Source organism: Bidens hawaiensis, unplaced genomic scaffold (assembly GCF_021521415.1).
Source record: "Bidens hawaiensis isolate Kalapana, Puna unplaced genomic scaffold, B.hawaiensis_p1.1 tig00012349_1, whole genome shotgun sequence".
Lineage (NCBI taxonomy): Eukaryota > Viridiplantae > Streptophyta > Magnoliopsida > Asterales > Asteraceae > Bidens > Bidens hawaiensis.
This window is the reverse complement of record NW_027492007.1, coordinates 470,578-485,378: the sequence shown is the minus strand read 5'-3', so window position 1 is coordinate 485,378 and position 14,801 is coordinate 470,578. Positions and strand designations below refer to the sequence as shown.

The following is a 14,801-nucleotide window of genomic DNA, read 5'->3' as shown; positions in this document are numbered from 1 at the left end:
AGTAAAGGTTAACTTTATTATTTTACAAAACTGAAGTGCAAATCTGAATTGTGAGACCTGCTGTTAGGTTGTTTTGTAATTATCATATCTCATGAACTACAAGACCAAATAGGTTGGTTCCACTTCTGGAAGTTAACTTGTTGAGTTAAGAACCTAACCCAATTGGTCTTGCATTAGTTGGATTTTTTATTTAACGGGAATAACAAATAACATTCTGTTGTGCATGATTTTGACTGCTGTGAGTTGCTGTAATGTTTTGATCATTGTGAGAAATCTATGAGGAATAAAAATACAATAAAATATGTTCTGGAAACCTAACTCATGTATGCTTTTGTGACGAGTTTTGGTGAATTAATTGAGATGCTATGATCTGTTGAATATGAGTAATCTTTCAAGTAGAATTCTGTCTTGATGAAACTAGCTGCTGAACTTTGTGAAAATACGTGAAACGTGCTAAGTACTAGATAATTGTTATGTTTTGACCAAATTGCCCTTGCGGGGAATAATTGCTAGTAATGTACAATATTAATACATGATGCGTAAGTAATTGTTCACACATGTAACGTATCATCAATGTGCTTGTTGAGACACACACAATTCACAAACGAAACGCGAAACGTATTTTATGCATAGGAATTATGTGCCGAGTCTAGAGACTCGATAATAGCTCCAACACTTAGAAAATCTCCTTGTTGTTTTAGAACGCTAGTGAGGGTTTTCTGTGACGCGCATCACTTGGGTGACTTTTTTTTGGGAATTCATCGCAAACAGTGAGTTTCACGTTTCCCCTTTTTAACTCTTTTAAACGCTTTTCACTTGGGGGAGAATACATACTCCGAAACGCTTTTAGATTTTGTTATTAGATTATATATCACTTGTAAAGGCTAAATGGCAAACGAAACAACTGAAGTCCTACACATCGAACCGTTTAGTATTGGATAACAGCGAGTCACTGTTGAGTAGTACTACTGGGTTTGACAAACCCCACCCAACGCTAAGCTCGACTGGAGGTTGAGTGGGTGTAATTTTGGCTAACACATTACCATGGTCGGGATAGACCTGGTGGCAAGGCACATGATAAACAGTCAGCTTCGGTGTCGAACACTTAGTAATACTTGCTTTATAGGCTAGCTACCTATAGATATATAATTGATTTAACACTATCTGGTAACGCCAAACGCTAAACGCAAAACGCTAAACGCTCTATTTTATATAAACTTGTGAACTCACCAACCTCGTGTTGACACTTTTAGTATGTCATTCTCAGGTAGTCGAGGCGGGCGCGCGGTATAGGATCATGCATTACTTTGAACGCTTTCGTTTATGCAAACTTGTTTTTAAACTGTTATTATTAATTGGGGTTTTTTTTAGTCGTCCTGCGTGACGCAACACTTGGTTTATGGCTTTACGCTTCCGCACTTATTTACACTTAAATGTTTTCGTGGTTTGAAAACTTTATTTATGGTTTGATTATAACTAATGATTCCGATCCTGTTAGTTCACACCCTCTGACGGTAAAACTCCGTTAGTGGATTTTGAGGGTGTGACACTATGGTCCTAACTTGCTATTTTTAGAGAATATTTATAAGTAGCTTGCTTGAGGACAAGCAAGGTTCAAGTGTGGGGATATTTGATGTATATAAAAATATACATCTTTTTAGCATCAAATAATCTCTAAAAACTGCAACTTCTATCGTATAATATAGTTAAAATAACTACTTATCATATTAAAATGTATTTTCAGGTGAATCCAAGCCTCAAACGAAGAAACGAATGAAAAGCCAAAGAAAACAACAAAACATGGGGCTGTGCTTAAGGAAACATGGGGCTGTGCTTCAGGAAACATGGGGCTGTGCTTTCAGGAAACACGGGGCTGTGCTTTTGGAAACACGTGGCTGTGCTTTCAGGAAACACGGGGCCGTGCTTATGGAAGCACGGGGCCGTGCTCACCTTTCAGAAACGACAAAAAGAATTAGCACATGTCACTAAAAAGCACAGGGGCGTGCCTCAGGAAGCACGGGGCCGTGCTTACCTTCCAGAAACGACAAAAAGAATTAGCACATGTCACTAAAAAGCACGGGGTCGTGCCTCTCAACCACGGGGCCGTGGCCACGTCACAGAAAAGACAAAACAAATCTAGCACATGTCTTAAAAATGCACGAGGGCGTGCTCATCAAGCACAGGGCCGTGCCTCACTATCCAGATTGCCTATAAATAGTGGCTCATGTTGCACTCATTTGGTGTGCCTTGAAAAGACTTCTATCCGATTCTCTCTTATAAAAACACACACTAACACTCACATAGAAGGTTTAGTGAAGAGTTTGAAGGCTTGGAGGTCATCACCATCAACCATCATCATCATCCATCATCATCATCATTAAGAAGGAAGATTCATCTACATTTGGTTAGATTGTTCCAAGTTTAATCATGTATTTGTTATTATCATTCATCTTAATGTTTATCATCATGCTCATTATGAGCTAAACTCCTTTTACCATCTAAAATCTATGAAGAAGCTTTGTTTTACTTGATAATTATATAAAATATGTGGTGTAGTCTAGTAAAGTACATGGTTATATTACAATTATCTTTTGATGAGAAATGTTTCGCCATCTTAAATCACTAATTCAAAGTTGGTGGTCGTCAATTCTATTGGCAATCGTTCATGATCGATTCATGTTCTTGAAAGATAGAAATACTTTGATACATTATCGAAACACGGTTCCTTATATTGTACTTAGAAATGATGAGATATAAGTTATGATGTATTTCTCTTAGTCTTGGTAATCCGAAAATGGCTTTGCTTAGGATATCATGCTAGTTAAAGAAATCATATGTTAATGGAATGTGTAATTAAAACCTACATAAATCAACCAAGGGGAGGTTGTGTGACTAAACTACAACCACCCGAAGTTGTTAGAATTGGTATTTGAGAAATCGAAGTCAATCCTAATCTTTCTACTTTACGAAACTACTTGCCAACTTAAATTGACATCATTGAGATGGCATGACATTAAGAAAGGGTGGACTTTAAAATGCGCATGCTATCTCCTTAGTGCCAAAGATGCTCACTTAAGGTTTAAGGAGCTATCTATCATATATTATTATGGCAAGTTTACCACATGTTCAATATTATTTATCAATGCTAAAATGAAGTGGATTCTTGATCTTAGATGGTAACCTTCGCATAATTGAACAACTCGTTTAGAATCTCTTTTCTTGGTCACCTATATATTATATATATATAAGTATTTATATTTTATAAGAAGTTTGAAGAAAATTAACCCCAAAATGATTAAAACCTCCGATTAAAGTAAAACAACGATTCATTATTAGAAACATTTGTGTCCACGGATCGATACTTGGTTCTTATCAATACTATTCTACATATACGATAGGTACACTTGCCTATTTTGTGTGTGTTTAGTCTTTGTAGAAATCACTTTTATAAATTTAAAACATGATCTTGTGCAAAAGCTAAATATCCAAGCTATCATATTTATACAAGCTACGCGCACGCACGCACACATCACCTCCCTATGTGCTGAACAAACTCCAAGCACTCTAGAAGAGGCTATGGAGTCAAAACATTGGAAAGAGGCCATGGAAACCGAGATGAAAGCACTAAATAAAAATGATACATGGGAGGTATGTACTCTTCCTCCGGGTAAAAAACCTGTTGGCTGTCGGTGGGTTTATTCAATTAAGCACAAACCGGATGGAACAGTTGAAAGATATAAAGCCCGGTTAGTCGCGAAAGGCTATACTCAAACATATGGAATTGACTATTCCGAAACATTCTCCCCCGTCGCTAAGATGGGCACTATCAGAGTTCTTTTTTCCGTTGCCGAAAATAGAGGATGGCCTCTTCACCAATTCGATGTGAAGAACGCCTTTCTCCACGGGGAACTAAAAGAAGAAGTTTACATGGAAGCACCCCCTGGATTTTCTAAAGATATCAAAGAACGGGAAGTTTGTCGGTTAAAAAAATCTCTCTATGGGTTAAAGCAATCTCCTCATGTGTGGTTTGGAAGATTTACTCTTGCAATGAATAAATATGGGTTTAACCAGAGCAATTCAGATCACACGTTATTCTTCAAACGAAGAAATGGCTCTATAACATGTCTAATCATATATGTCGATGACATGATTATTACTGGCGATGACAAGGAAGAAATGGAGAGCTTGAAGAGAAACTTGTTCGCCGAATTTGAATGAAGGACTTGGGAAGGTTAAAATACTTTCTCGGGATTGAGGTACTCAGGTCTAAACATGGAATCTTCATCTGCCAAAGGAAGTATATTCTCGATCTCCTAGCAGAGACAGGTATGATAGATTGCGCACCAGCAGAAACCCCAATGATGATGAACCATAAACTCCATATGCCGGAAGCAGAATTAGCAGATAAAGAAAGATATCAACGACTAGTGGGAAAATTAATATACCTCTCACACACATGACCTGATATAGCCTATGCTGTTGGGGTTGTAAGTAAATTCATGCACAAACCCCAAATTGCACACATGGAAGATGTTGTGAGAATCATCAGATACCTCAAAGGAACAACTGGTCATGGAGTTTTATTCAAATCTAATGGCCATTTGAAAATACAAGCCTATACCGATGCTGATTGGGCCGGAGATGTAGGAGACCGAAGATCAACATCGGGTTACTTTACCTTAGTCGAAGGAAACCTCGTGACATGGAGAAGTAAGAAGCAGAAAGTTGTAGCTCTCTCAAGTGCGGAAGCCGAATTCAGAGGTATTGCACGAGGAATAAGTGAAGTTTTGTTCATAAGAAAGCTCTTAATCGAATTCGGGTTTCCACCAAAAGAAAGCATAAAGCTCATGTGTGATAATAAAGCTGCAATCCAGATCTCAGAGAACCCGGTACAACATGATCGAACAAAACATATAGAAGTTGACAGGAACCTTATTAAAGAAAATATTGAAGCAAGTATTATTGAACTTCCGTTCGTTCAGTCAAAGGATCAGCTAGCAGACATACTAACAAAGGAAGTAAATGGAAGAGTTTTCAACTTTTGTCTGACCAAGTTAAGTATTGAAAACCCCACTACTCAACTTAAGGGGGAGTGTTGAAAATAAGAAAATATTTTTGGGGATCAGTCATTACATCATTTCCCAGAATAAAGAAATCACAGCTCGTTTACAACCATATTTTTTTCCCTATAATTGTGTAGTTTCTATTGATACATCTTGTAACTTATTATAAATTGGGGGCTCCCTTCAATGTAAAATATACAAGAATAAATCAATTCAAGTCAATAATTTCAATCTCTCTTATTTCCAACGATATATAAGTTAAGTCTTCTTACTAAGGAATAAGTAGGGATCTAAAGGGTGCATTGCACCCTCACCTGCATGTGATGGTCGGCGATAAGCGGAATGTGGAGTTTAAAACCCACTTCATAACCACGTCTCATCGTTAGTTGCCTTTATGTTTCTCACGGTTGGTTCAACAGTAATAAGTATTTGTTAGTATGAAATGCTATGAAGAAACGAGACAAAGTCACAAAAGGACCCGTGAAGCAAACATTTTAAGGAAAGAATGAGACTAGACCATAGTGGACGTAACTATCAAATGTGAATTATATGCAAAAATTTATTTACACTTTTTGAAGAAGTTGTTTTCACAAAAGATAGCTTTTATACGTAGTCCATTCGCTATAAATATCTATAAGTATGTGAGTGAGTTTTGTAAATTATATACTATAGTTATAAGTAATCGTGATTATATGAGAGATAAAATGTTATATGGGAACATTGAATTTGGATTTACATCAAATATATTTTTAAAGTGATTGTGAGTGAAAAAGAAAAAGAAAAAATAATGATAAATGTATAAAATTATGTTATTTGATTAAAAAGAAAATATAAAAGATAACATCTTTTTATATAATTAAACTAGTTTTTGAACCCGTGTATTACACGAGATTTGTCAAATGATAATTATAAATAAGGTCTGTTATTTCAATTGTGATTTTCAAAATACTTATAAATTAATTTAATGTAGATTTAATGGAAAAATAAACGGAGTTAACGAAAAGTACTAAAATAGCATGACTTTTTTGGAAACGTCAAGTGTTGATTTGCAAAAAAATTAGAATAAGTACTAAAGTTGGTTAGTTGGTCAAATCTTAGTGTAAAAATGACAATTCAATAATAAATAAAATTCACACACTATGTTATAATTAGGGGTGTCCAAAATACCCGAACCCGATTAACTCGACCCGACCCGAACCCGAAAAAGAAAATTCGGGTCGGGTTAAATCGGGTCAAAAAGTATTAATCGGATTATTCGGGTCAACCCGAATTGTTAATAGGGTCACGTTTCGGGTTCATTTTTGGGAAAAAGTCGGGTTTCGGGTTAACCCGAATAACCCGATTAGCGGCGATACTTAACTTTATATACAATGATTAAAAGGTGAAATAAGCACTATAAAGGCCATAATGTTTCATTTATGTTGTGTTCATTTAAATAAACGAACGAGCATGAACACATATTTCACTCGTTCATCTATGTTTGTGAATGTTTGTTTATGATCGTTCATTTAAGTTTGTTTACGTTCGTTCATGTTCGTTTACATATTAATAGAAAATTATTAAATATTATTTGCATTTAGTAATTATATCACCCTAATATGCTTTATATTTGTTTGTTTGTGCTTATTTAAATGCTTTCATATATGTTTGTTAATGTATGTTTGTGTTCGTTAATGTATGTGCATATATGTTCCTTCATGTTCATTTATCTTTGTTTAATTATGTTCATTTATGTTCGTGAATTCTTCGTTTAGATTTTAAATGAATGATCATGAACATAAATATTTGTTCGATTAAGTGTTCATGTTCGTTAAAAGTTAAATGAAAGAATACGAACGCCTTTGTTCATGTTCGTTCGGTTCATTTACAGGTTTATATGTTAAATTATACGATAATTACTTGTAAAAGAAATTGAAAATTATGTGGAATGAAAAATTTTGCAACCTACGAGTTACAAACGCATAAAACAACTTAAAATTATAAAGTAACATGGTTAACCAGATTAACCCGGCAAACCCGACCCGACAAACCCGAATAACCCAAACCCGACTAACCCGAACCTTAATAGGGTCGGGTTACGGGTTAGATATTTTTTAAGAAAAACCTGACTAACCCGACCCGATTAACCTGAAACCCGATCGGGTTGACCCGATTAACACCCCTAGTTATAACCCACTTGATAAATTGGTTTTGACCCATGGATAGTTAAAATGAATGAGATAACATATTAAAAATTAAAAGAAATGTAGGTTTGACACCTAAGTTTCAACATTTTCTTTTATTAATATAGTAAGATAAGATAAGTATGAATAAGAAATGAGCCAAGAATACTCTAAATTATGTTTGTGTATGAATCTTCTTGATAAATATTTTCTTTATTTTTTTACATTTGTTTTTTATTTGACTTTGTTTTTTAGTAAAATATATTGATTTGTTAGATTTAATTTTGTATTTTGTAAATTAGTATATCTTTTTTACTAGCATTTGGAATTATCCCTAATACCCGAGTAAGTTTTCATAAGACGAGATGTCAACTGTTCATAATGATTTTGACACTTCAGGTTTAACTCACTCAGGCCCGCTACTAGAGGAAAACCAATTGTGTAGCTTATTAAGGCCCAAAACCCCAACCCCTGGTTTTTTGGTCCATAACGTAAATTTATCCGGTTTCATCTAGAAAAGTTTATACGTAGCGTAAACTAACACGTTTTTCCTCGAAAATTTTGAGCCTACCTTAGGGTGTCTATTTCATCCAAGTAATAAGATATAATAAAAATAATACAATTTATCATTATATTAGCAAAATTCTACATATACCAACAATAATATAAGGATAAAAACAACGTTCAACTTAATTAAAAGTTAGGAAAGAATTATCATTACGTACTCGTCTGGTGCAGACTTAGCATGTAACAAGGGGTAGCCTCCGCTACCCTGAACTTTTTGTTAGTAGTGTAAAAAAAATTTCGCTTGATTTCGTATTTCGCTATCACTGAAAAAATATAAAATTACCCCTATTTGTTTAAAGCTCAACCAAATTAAAAACTAAAACTAGTTAAAGTCTAACCAAATTAAAGCCCAAACCAAATAAAACTATCATTCGTTGTTCCCTGATGCCCACTTGATTTATGTTGGACATCAACATTTAACAAAATAAAGTTTCATTTAGCTGTCCACCCCACGATATCCCGACCCCTTGTTTCCCTCCTGTCACCGAAGCTCCATTCCGCAACCGAGTAGCCGACGACCGAGGTTCCCTGAGTTTCTCTTCCAGGGTTCGACTTCTACTTGTTCAATTTAATTATTATACTACTTTTATATAAAATTGTAATTGTTAATTTGGAATTGTTTATGGGCAATTGAATATTTGAATGATTGATTATGTTTTGTTGAATACTTGGATAATGTAAATTGGAATTGATTAGAGATTTGGGATTTATATTTTGTTTCTTTTTAAATTAGGGAACTTGAAAGATTACACGACAAAGTCTTATTAGCAATCTTTTTAAACGAAAATTTAAGAAAATGATGATATTGATCCAACACCAAGTTAAAAAAAATTAATATACGAAATAAGGTAAAAAATTCGGTTATTGTATGAAATACGGTAAAAAAATTCGTTTACATCATATGAATTACGACAATTTTTTTTAATATTATTCCTGAGATTTTCGACTAGATCCGTCGCTGTTACTCGTGTAATTTAGTTAATAGATTTTGTAGAATATTTATAAGCACGCCGCGAGTTTACCATTTTATTGATTTCAGTGTGAAAGTTTAAGATCTAGATCCTGACTTGTTTACGTGTCTTTGACATACATTGACGACCAAAATGATTTTATAGTATATGCTGGAAAATGTTAACCTTATGGTTGTTGGTAAAAGTAGACTTTGGTAATCAACATATAATAATTTATTAAGTCACGTCATTTTCATGTGAATGGTAATGTTCTATTGTAAATTTTTTTCTTCTGACTAACTATTCTTTAGTAATCAACAATTCATAACTAATTAAATAATAATTATACATAAAAATGACAATGAAATATCCAAGTATAATTTTGAATTACTCTTTTATGTAGTAACTAAGCGAACCGATAAATAAAAGTATAAAACATAATGGGTCGTTTGTATTCATTAGTTTAATTTTATGAACAAATACAAACGCTTAACGCTTAAACAAACGTAATTCTCTTATTTTTTTTATCAATACTATAAACAAAGAAAACTGAAGATCAATCATCAATGTAAAGCTAACACAATGCCCAAATTTATATAATTACATAATTACATTTAGCAACTAGGTGAATAGTGTATATCTTCTATTGGTCCGCTTAACAACTTTCTAGTGGTCAAAGCAAGATATATATATATATATATATATATATATATATATATATATATATATATAGGGAGAGGATCATGAGAGAACTCCATTTTATGAAGAGAACTAGAGAACTAATAATGAACTATTTTTAATTTAATTAAAAAAAATATTTTTACATTTTTTTTTCTTTCATCCTTCTTATATGTTGTTATTCTTCACCACAAAAAAATAAAAATAAAAAAAATTTAAAAAAATAAAAAAAATTAACGAGTAATGCATATATGCAATACACCGACTTTTTGCCTTACGTCACTTCTCACAAAAAAGCATAGTTATTTTTGTTTATTGTGACCAAATTGATGGTTTTCTGATTGGTTTTTTCCATTTTTTTTCAAGGTATAAGCATTTTGGGCAATTTTTGCCTTTAGGTGGAGAGCAGGTTGCATCATCCTTACATGAAGAAACTGGCATGTGTACATGATTTATACACAATATTTTCTTTTATTAATGGGTCCTGCTGTACATGTGTAGCATTTTATTTAAAAGTCGTATGGATGAATATTTTGTTCTCTTATTGTTCTTTTATCTTGGTTTTCATGTAGTACATAGAAGGCATGGAATATCTTATCAACTTTATGTAAAGGAGGCACTTTACGTGGGACTAAGTCTTCTGGTAAGTCCAATCTTTCTGTTGGCATGATTTGTTAAAATTTTTGTTTGAGCATGAATCTTTTATAGCAAAACTTATTATAGCACCATACTTCTATTTATTAGGAAATGGAGATTTTGGTGAAAAGTAAAATGAGAAAGTGATTGAAAGTAAAAACGCGAGGACGCTGCTGCTTATTGGGAAGGCTGAGTTGTAATTACATATTTTGGTGGACCCTTTTTATTGGATTCATGAAGTGGCTATAAGTTTTATGTTTCTATGGTCTTATAAGGACTATCTTTTGTCAGTGATATATATGTGACCGTATTATGTTTAAGTTTTTAAGATAGTTATTCAAAATTAATTATTGTAATAATTGTTAGCACCCGTGAAAAATTAATCACTGTAATAATTGTTACATTATGTTTTAATATATATAATAAATGAAATCAGGTTTGTTTGATACATATAGAAAATAACTATTGAGACACAATACATATTTTTAAACGTTTTTGACAAACGTGTAAAAATCTCTTTTTACTTTTCTGACTTTTCAAATTTCAAATTTTGAGTAAGTGGTCAACTATTGAACTATTAAGACATACATATTTTCAAACTTTTTTATCAAACAATTATGCAACACTCTTATCAAGAAACATATTTCTTGCTTTGTTTGATACATACATAAAATAAGCTATCTAATAATACTATATTTTGTTTAGTGGATTAATATTTATTTAAAATGTTTGTCAAATTGTGAAACATATCTATTAGTAAGTTGGTTAATGAGAATTTATTTGAAAGCTATAATTTTGAAATCGATTAGCAGCTTTTAACTTATATATCATTTCCATATTAAAAGTCAAATTTTGTATATTTCAAGACTTTGCATCAAAGTGGTATTAAAGTTTGTATCCAAAAGGTTTTATATTTTCTTCATCTTTTCAGTCTTACCTAAAATAACTTTTTTGATCTAATATATAAATGACAAAAAATATGTAAAAATCTAGCTTTTTACTTTTTTGTCTTTTCAAAATTTGAGTGTGTGATCAACTATTGATACACATATATATTTTCAAACTTTTCATCAAACAAATATGTAACACTCTTATCAAGACATAAACTTCTTGCTTTGTTTGATACATACCTAAAATAATGTATTTAATAATATTATATTTTGTTTAGTGGATTAATATTTATTTTAAATGTTTGTTAAATTGTGAAACATACCTATTAGTAAGTTGGTTAATGAGAATTTATTTGAAGGTCTATTATCACCCAATTCAAGATTAGGGGTTTTTTTTAGATTAGAGTTTAATATTTGATTTGATTTCCAAATTTAAATCACAAAGCTTTTAAACGAAGATAAAGGAAGATTTGTAAAAGCGGAGATGTGGATTTCTGTTTGGTGAACCTCATGTGTCACACGATAGCAAATAAAAACTATAAGTTATATACATCACACTATTAATATATTTAAAATATAATTTTTTATAACACGGGAAATAAGCTAGTATAAATATATATAGGCAGTTCCTGCTTATACACTTGTTAGACCATTTTCCTTGAGATGCAAGCAACGTGATGGATTTAATTTGTCAAAATAAATATGATTAAAAGTTGGGAGATGAATAAATGGTTGCTCACTACTTTTCAAAATTTAACAGTACAATAATAAAATGTCCAATCTGATAAGTAGTAAACGCGCCTTGTTGACCATAAACTCTACAAAACACAAACTCCCAAATATTCATTATTATTATATTTTAAATGCAACAAACACCCGTCGATTCACACAATCGCAGGTGGGTTCTTTTTTTATGTTCGTTAATGGAGCACTCCTCAACTTAATAAAGAAACAGCATGACCAAATCCAACTTCTTTCGAAGCATCATTAAAGCCTTCCATTCCACTTCAAATAGAGGTAATGATGATGATGACCATCTTATTTTTCATGAATTGGTTCAAAGATTGTGTGTTAATTAGAAAGCCAAGCAGAGGAGCTGGGAAGGATTGCTGCTCATGATCAGAAAGTGTTTAATTTTGAAACCCTAGTTTCTGCAACCAGAAATTTCCATCCAGATAATAAGCTTGGTCAAGGGGGTTTTGGCCCTGTTTTCAAGGTTTCTTTTTTTCTTTAAATCAAGGGAAAAGAGAATTTGTAAATTGTATATTGGTGTGTGTTATTGCAGGGGAAATTGGACACAGGAGAGGAGGTTGCTGTTAAGAAACTGGCACACACTTCAAATCAAGGGAAAAGAGAATTTGTAAATGAAGCCAAATTATTAGCAAGCGTACAACATCGTAACGTTGTGAGTTTGTTAGGATACTGCGTGTCCCCCGTGAAGCTTTTGGTGTACGAATACGTAGTTAACGAGAGCTTAGACAAGCTTCTTTTCAGTAATATCACTTTTCCCTATCTTGATATTGATCGAATTTGTTTTTCTTTACTTGATAATGACTGTGATATTGCTGATGTAGAATCTAGAACGCGTGACACATTGAATTGGAAACGGAGATATGACATCATATGCGGTGTAGCGCGAGGCTTGGCTTACCTTCATGAGGATGCACACGATTGCATTATTCATAGAGATATAAAAGCTAGTAACATTTTGTTAGACGAAAACTGGGTACCCAAAATAGCTGATTTTGGTATGGCCAAGCTCTACCCTGAAGACCAAACTCATGTGCAAACTCGTGTTGCGGGTACCAAGTGAGTTCTTGTCAACTTAATCATATGCTTTGCTTTGACCACCAAATTTGTCAAAATATAGGAAATTTCTTTTTTATTCAGTGGGTATCTGGCGCCCGAGTATGTAATGCACGGAAATTTATCCATCAAGGCGGATGTATATAGCTTTGGTGTGGTGGTCCTTGAGCTCGTCAGTGGTCAAAAGAACTATACGTTTGACCTTGATCCTGAGTGTGGAAATCTTCTTGAATGGGTAAGAATTTTGATCGTTTTTTAATCTCTGTTAAGTTGGGGTGTAAAAGAGCTGAGCTGAGCTCGACCTCATCTTGTTTCGAGCTAAATTTCTAAAGCTCAAGCTTGGTTGGTTAGTGGTTTTTCAAGCTCGAGCTTGGCTCGGGCCAAGCTCGTTTTATTTATTAACTAGTTTATATACATTTATCAAAATTTTCTATATTTATTTTAGTTACAATTGTTTATACGTAAAATAATATATATGATTTAGTTAGATTTATCACAATTTTATATAGAATAATAATTGTTATATACATATATATTATATAGAAGTTATATAAATTATAGGCTCGTTTATGCTTGCGAGCCGGCTTGAGCTTCATAAGTGAAGCTTGGGCTCTGGCCCGTTTATTAAACAAGCTAGCTTTTTGGTTCGAGCTTGTTTAAGCTCGATTCAAGCTTTTAGTGAGCCGATCTCGAGTAGCTCACCAGTGGGTTGGCTGTTTACGCCCCTACTGATAAGCACAAATCAGTATGAATAACAGTGTTTTACACATTCATTGTTTACAGGCTTACAAGTTGTACAAAAAGGGCAAAGTGCTTGAAATATTGGAGCCAATATTGGCCTCAGGAGCTGACCCTGATCAAGTAGCCACTTGTATAAAGATTGGATTATTATGCACCCAATTTGACCACCATCTACGGCCCACAATGAGCCGTGTGTCTCTGATGCTATCCAGGAAGTCGGGCACGCTTGACGAACCGACTCCACCAGGATTCCTGGGTGTAAGAAACAGAAGGTCTCGCGGGTCTGCTACGTATTCGGACGGGATGTCTCGTGGTTCAAATTCGCAATCTAGGTCCACCACCAGCACCACCGCTGCCACCACAACCGCCCCTCGTACTCCTAGGCGGCATTCAAGTTCAACTTCTGATCCTCACCGTAGGCGCCATGGTTCAACGTCTGGGGATCCCGTGTCTGATCCTTATGGTAAACGGCCAATGCGAGAGTAAATTATCTAGAATGTAGGAAGCTATTGCTTATTCTTTTTGTGCATAATTAATTACTAGTGTAGAGTTTGGGAGACTGATGTAAATTGTAGTCTGACTATGCTAATTCTCTTCTAATATTATGAGGATTATAGCCATAAAAAAGAGTTAAATGAATGAAAATGTAGTTGGAACTGTATGATGTTGCATTTTACTTGAATTTAACTGTGTTTGTTTGTCTGTTTTGTTTATTTACCACTGCTTGTAGTTGTGATTTTCTTTTATTGATTGATTTAGGTTTTGTAATTTGTTTATGAAATTGTGTTTTCTTAATTTTTATGATTTCTCATTTATTAACCTTAAATGTCATGATATCTCTTTAGAATTTGTTGGTCAATGTATGTGTTCATTGATTATTCCATGAAATGTGTTGGCCTATGATATGCAATTTTAGTTTGTGATATCTATTCCTAGATGTGGTTAGATATTATTCAACTATTTTAACAGAATTTTTTTGATGAAGTGTGCTTATGGTTACTTTAATTTTGGTTAGATTTTATATTGACATAACCCTAGTTATGTGTTTGTTGAAATGCATGCATTTTTTTTTCCAGAAAATGTATGATGTTGTGCTAAGGTGTTTGTTATCTCGTTCCATGTTAGTAGTCTCTAATATATTTCTTTTTTGTTTCTTTCCAGAAAATGGACAACCGTGATGATCTTTTGCTTGAACCCTTTGCCAAGTAAGGGTTTATTTTATTTTCTGTAGTACCTGTTACATTTATTCACATAATAGGTTAATGTATCGTTATAGTTTATTCGCGCTAGGAAAGACGGGACCTTCTC

The 14,801-nt window shown here is 33.5% G+C and overlaps 1 protein-coding gene and 1 long non-coding RNA gene across 2 annotated transcripts; both read left to right on the top strand.

Annotated features, from left to right (window-relative positions):
- Positions 1 to 9,784: 9,784 nt before the first annotated feature.
- On the top strand, positions 9,785 to 10,393 carry LOC143540821 (uncharacterized). Its single transcript, XR_013136651.1, has 3 exons — positions 9,785 to 9,857; positions 9,993 to 10,063; positions 10,165 to 10,393. It is a non-coding gene; the product is annotated as an uncharacterized LOC143540821 (long non-coding RNA).
- Positions 10,394 to 11,854: 1,461 nt separating this feature from the next.
- LOC143540820 (cysteine-rich receptor-like protein kinase 43) lies at positions 11,855 to 14,141 on the top strand. Its single transcript, XM_077033799.1, has 6 exons — positions 11,855 to 11,963; positions 12,026 to 12,162; positions 12,232 to 12,439; positions 12,521 to 12,755; positions 12,837 to 12,987; positions 13,536 to 14,141. Exons 1-6 carry the CDS (start codon positions 11,903 to 11,905, stop codon positions 13,977 to 13,979), a joined length of 1,236 nt encoding a protein of 411 aa, XP_076889914.1. The 5' UTR covers positions 11,855 to 11,902; the 3' UTR covers positions 13,980 to 14,141.
- The last annotated feature ends 660 nt before the right edge of the window (positions 14,142 to 14,801 follow it).

Coding starts and splice junctions, on each gene's coding strand:
- LOC143540820 (XM_077033799.1), top strand. CDS start 11,903: ATGACCAAATCCAACTTCTTTCGAAGCATCATTAAAGCCTTCCATTCC. Junction 12,163..12,231: donor GTTTTGGCCCTGTTTTCAAG/GTTTCTTTTTTT, acceptor GTGTTATTGCAG/GGGAAATTGGACACAGGAGA. Junction 12,440..12,520: donor CTTAGACAAGCTTCTTTTCA/GTAATATCACTT, acceptor TTGCTGATGTAG/AATCTAGAACGCGTGACACA.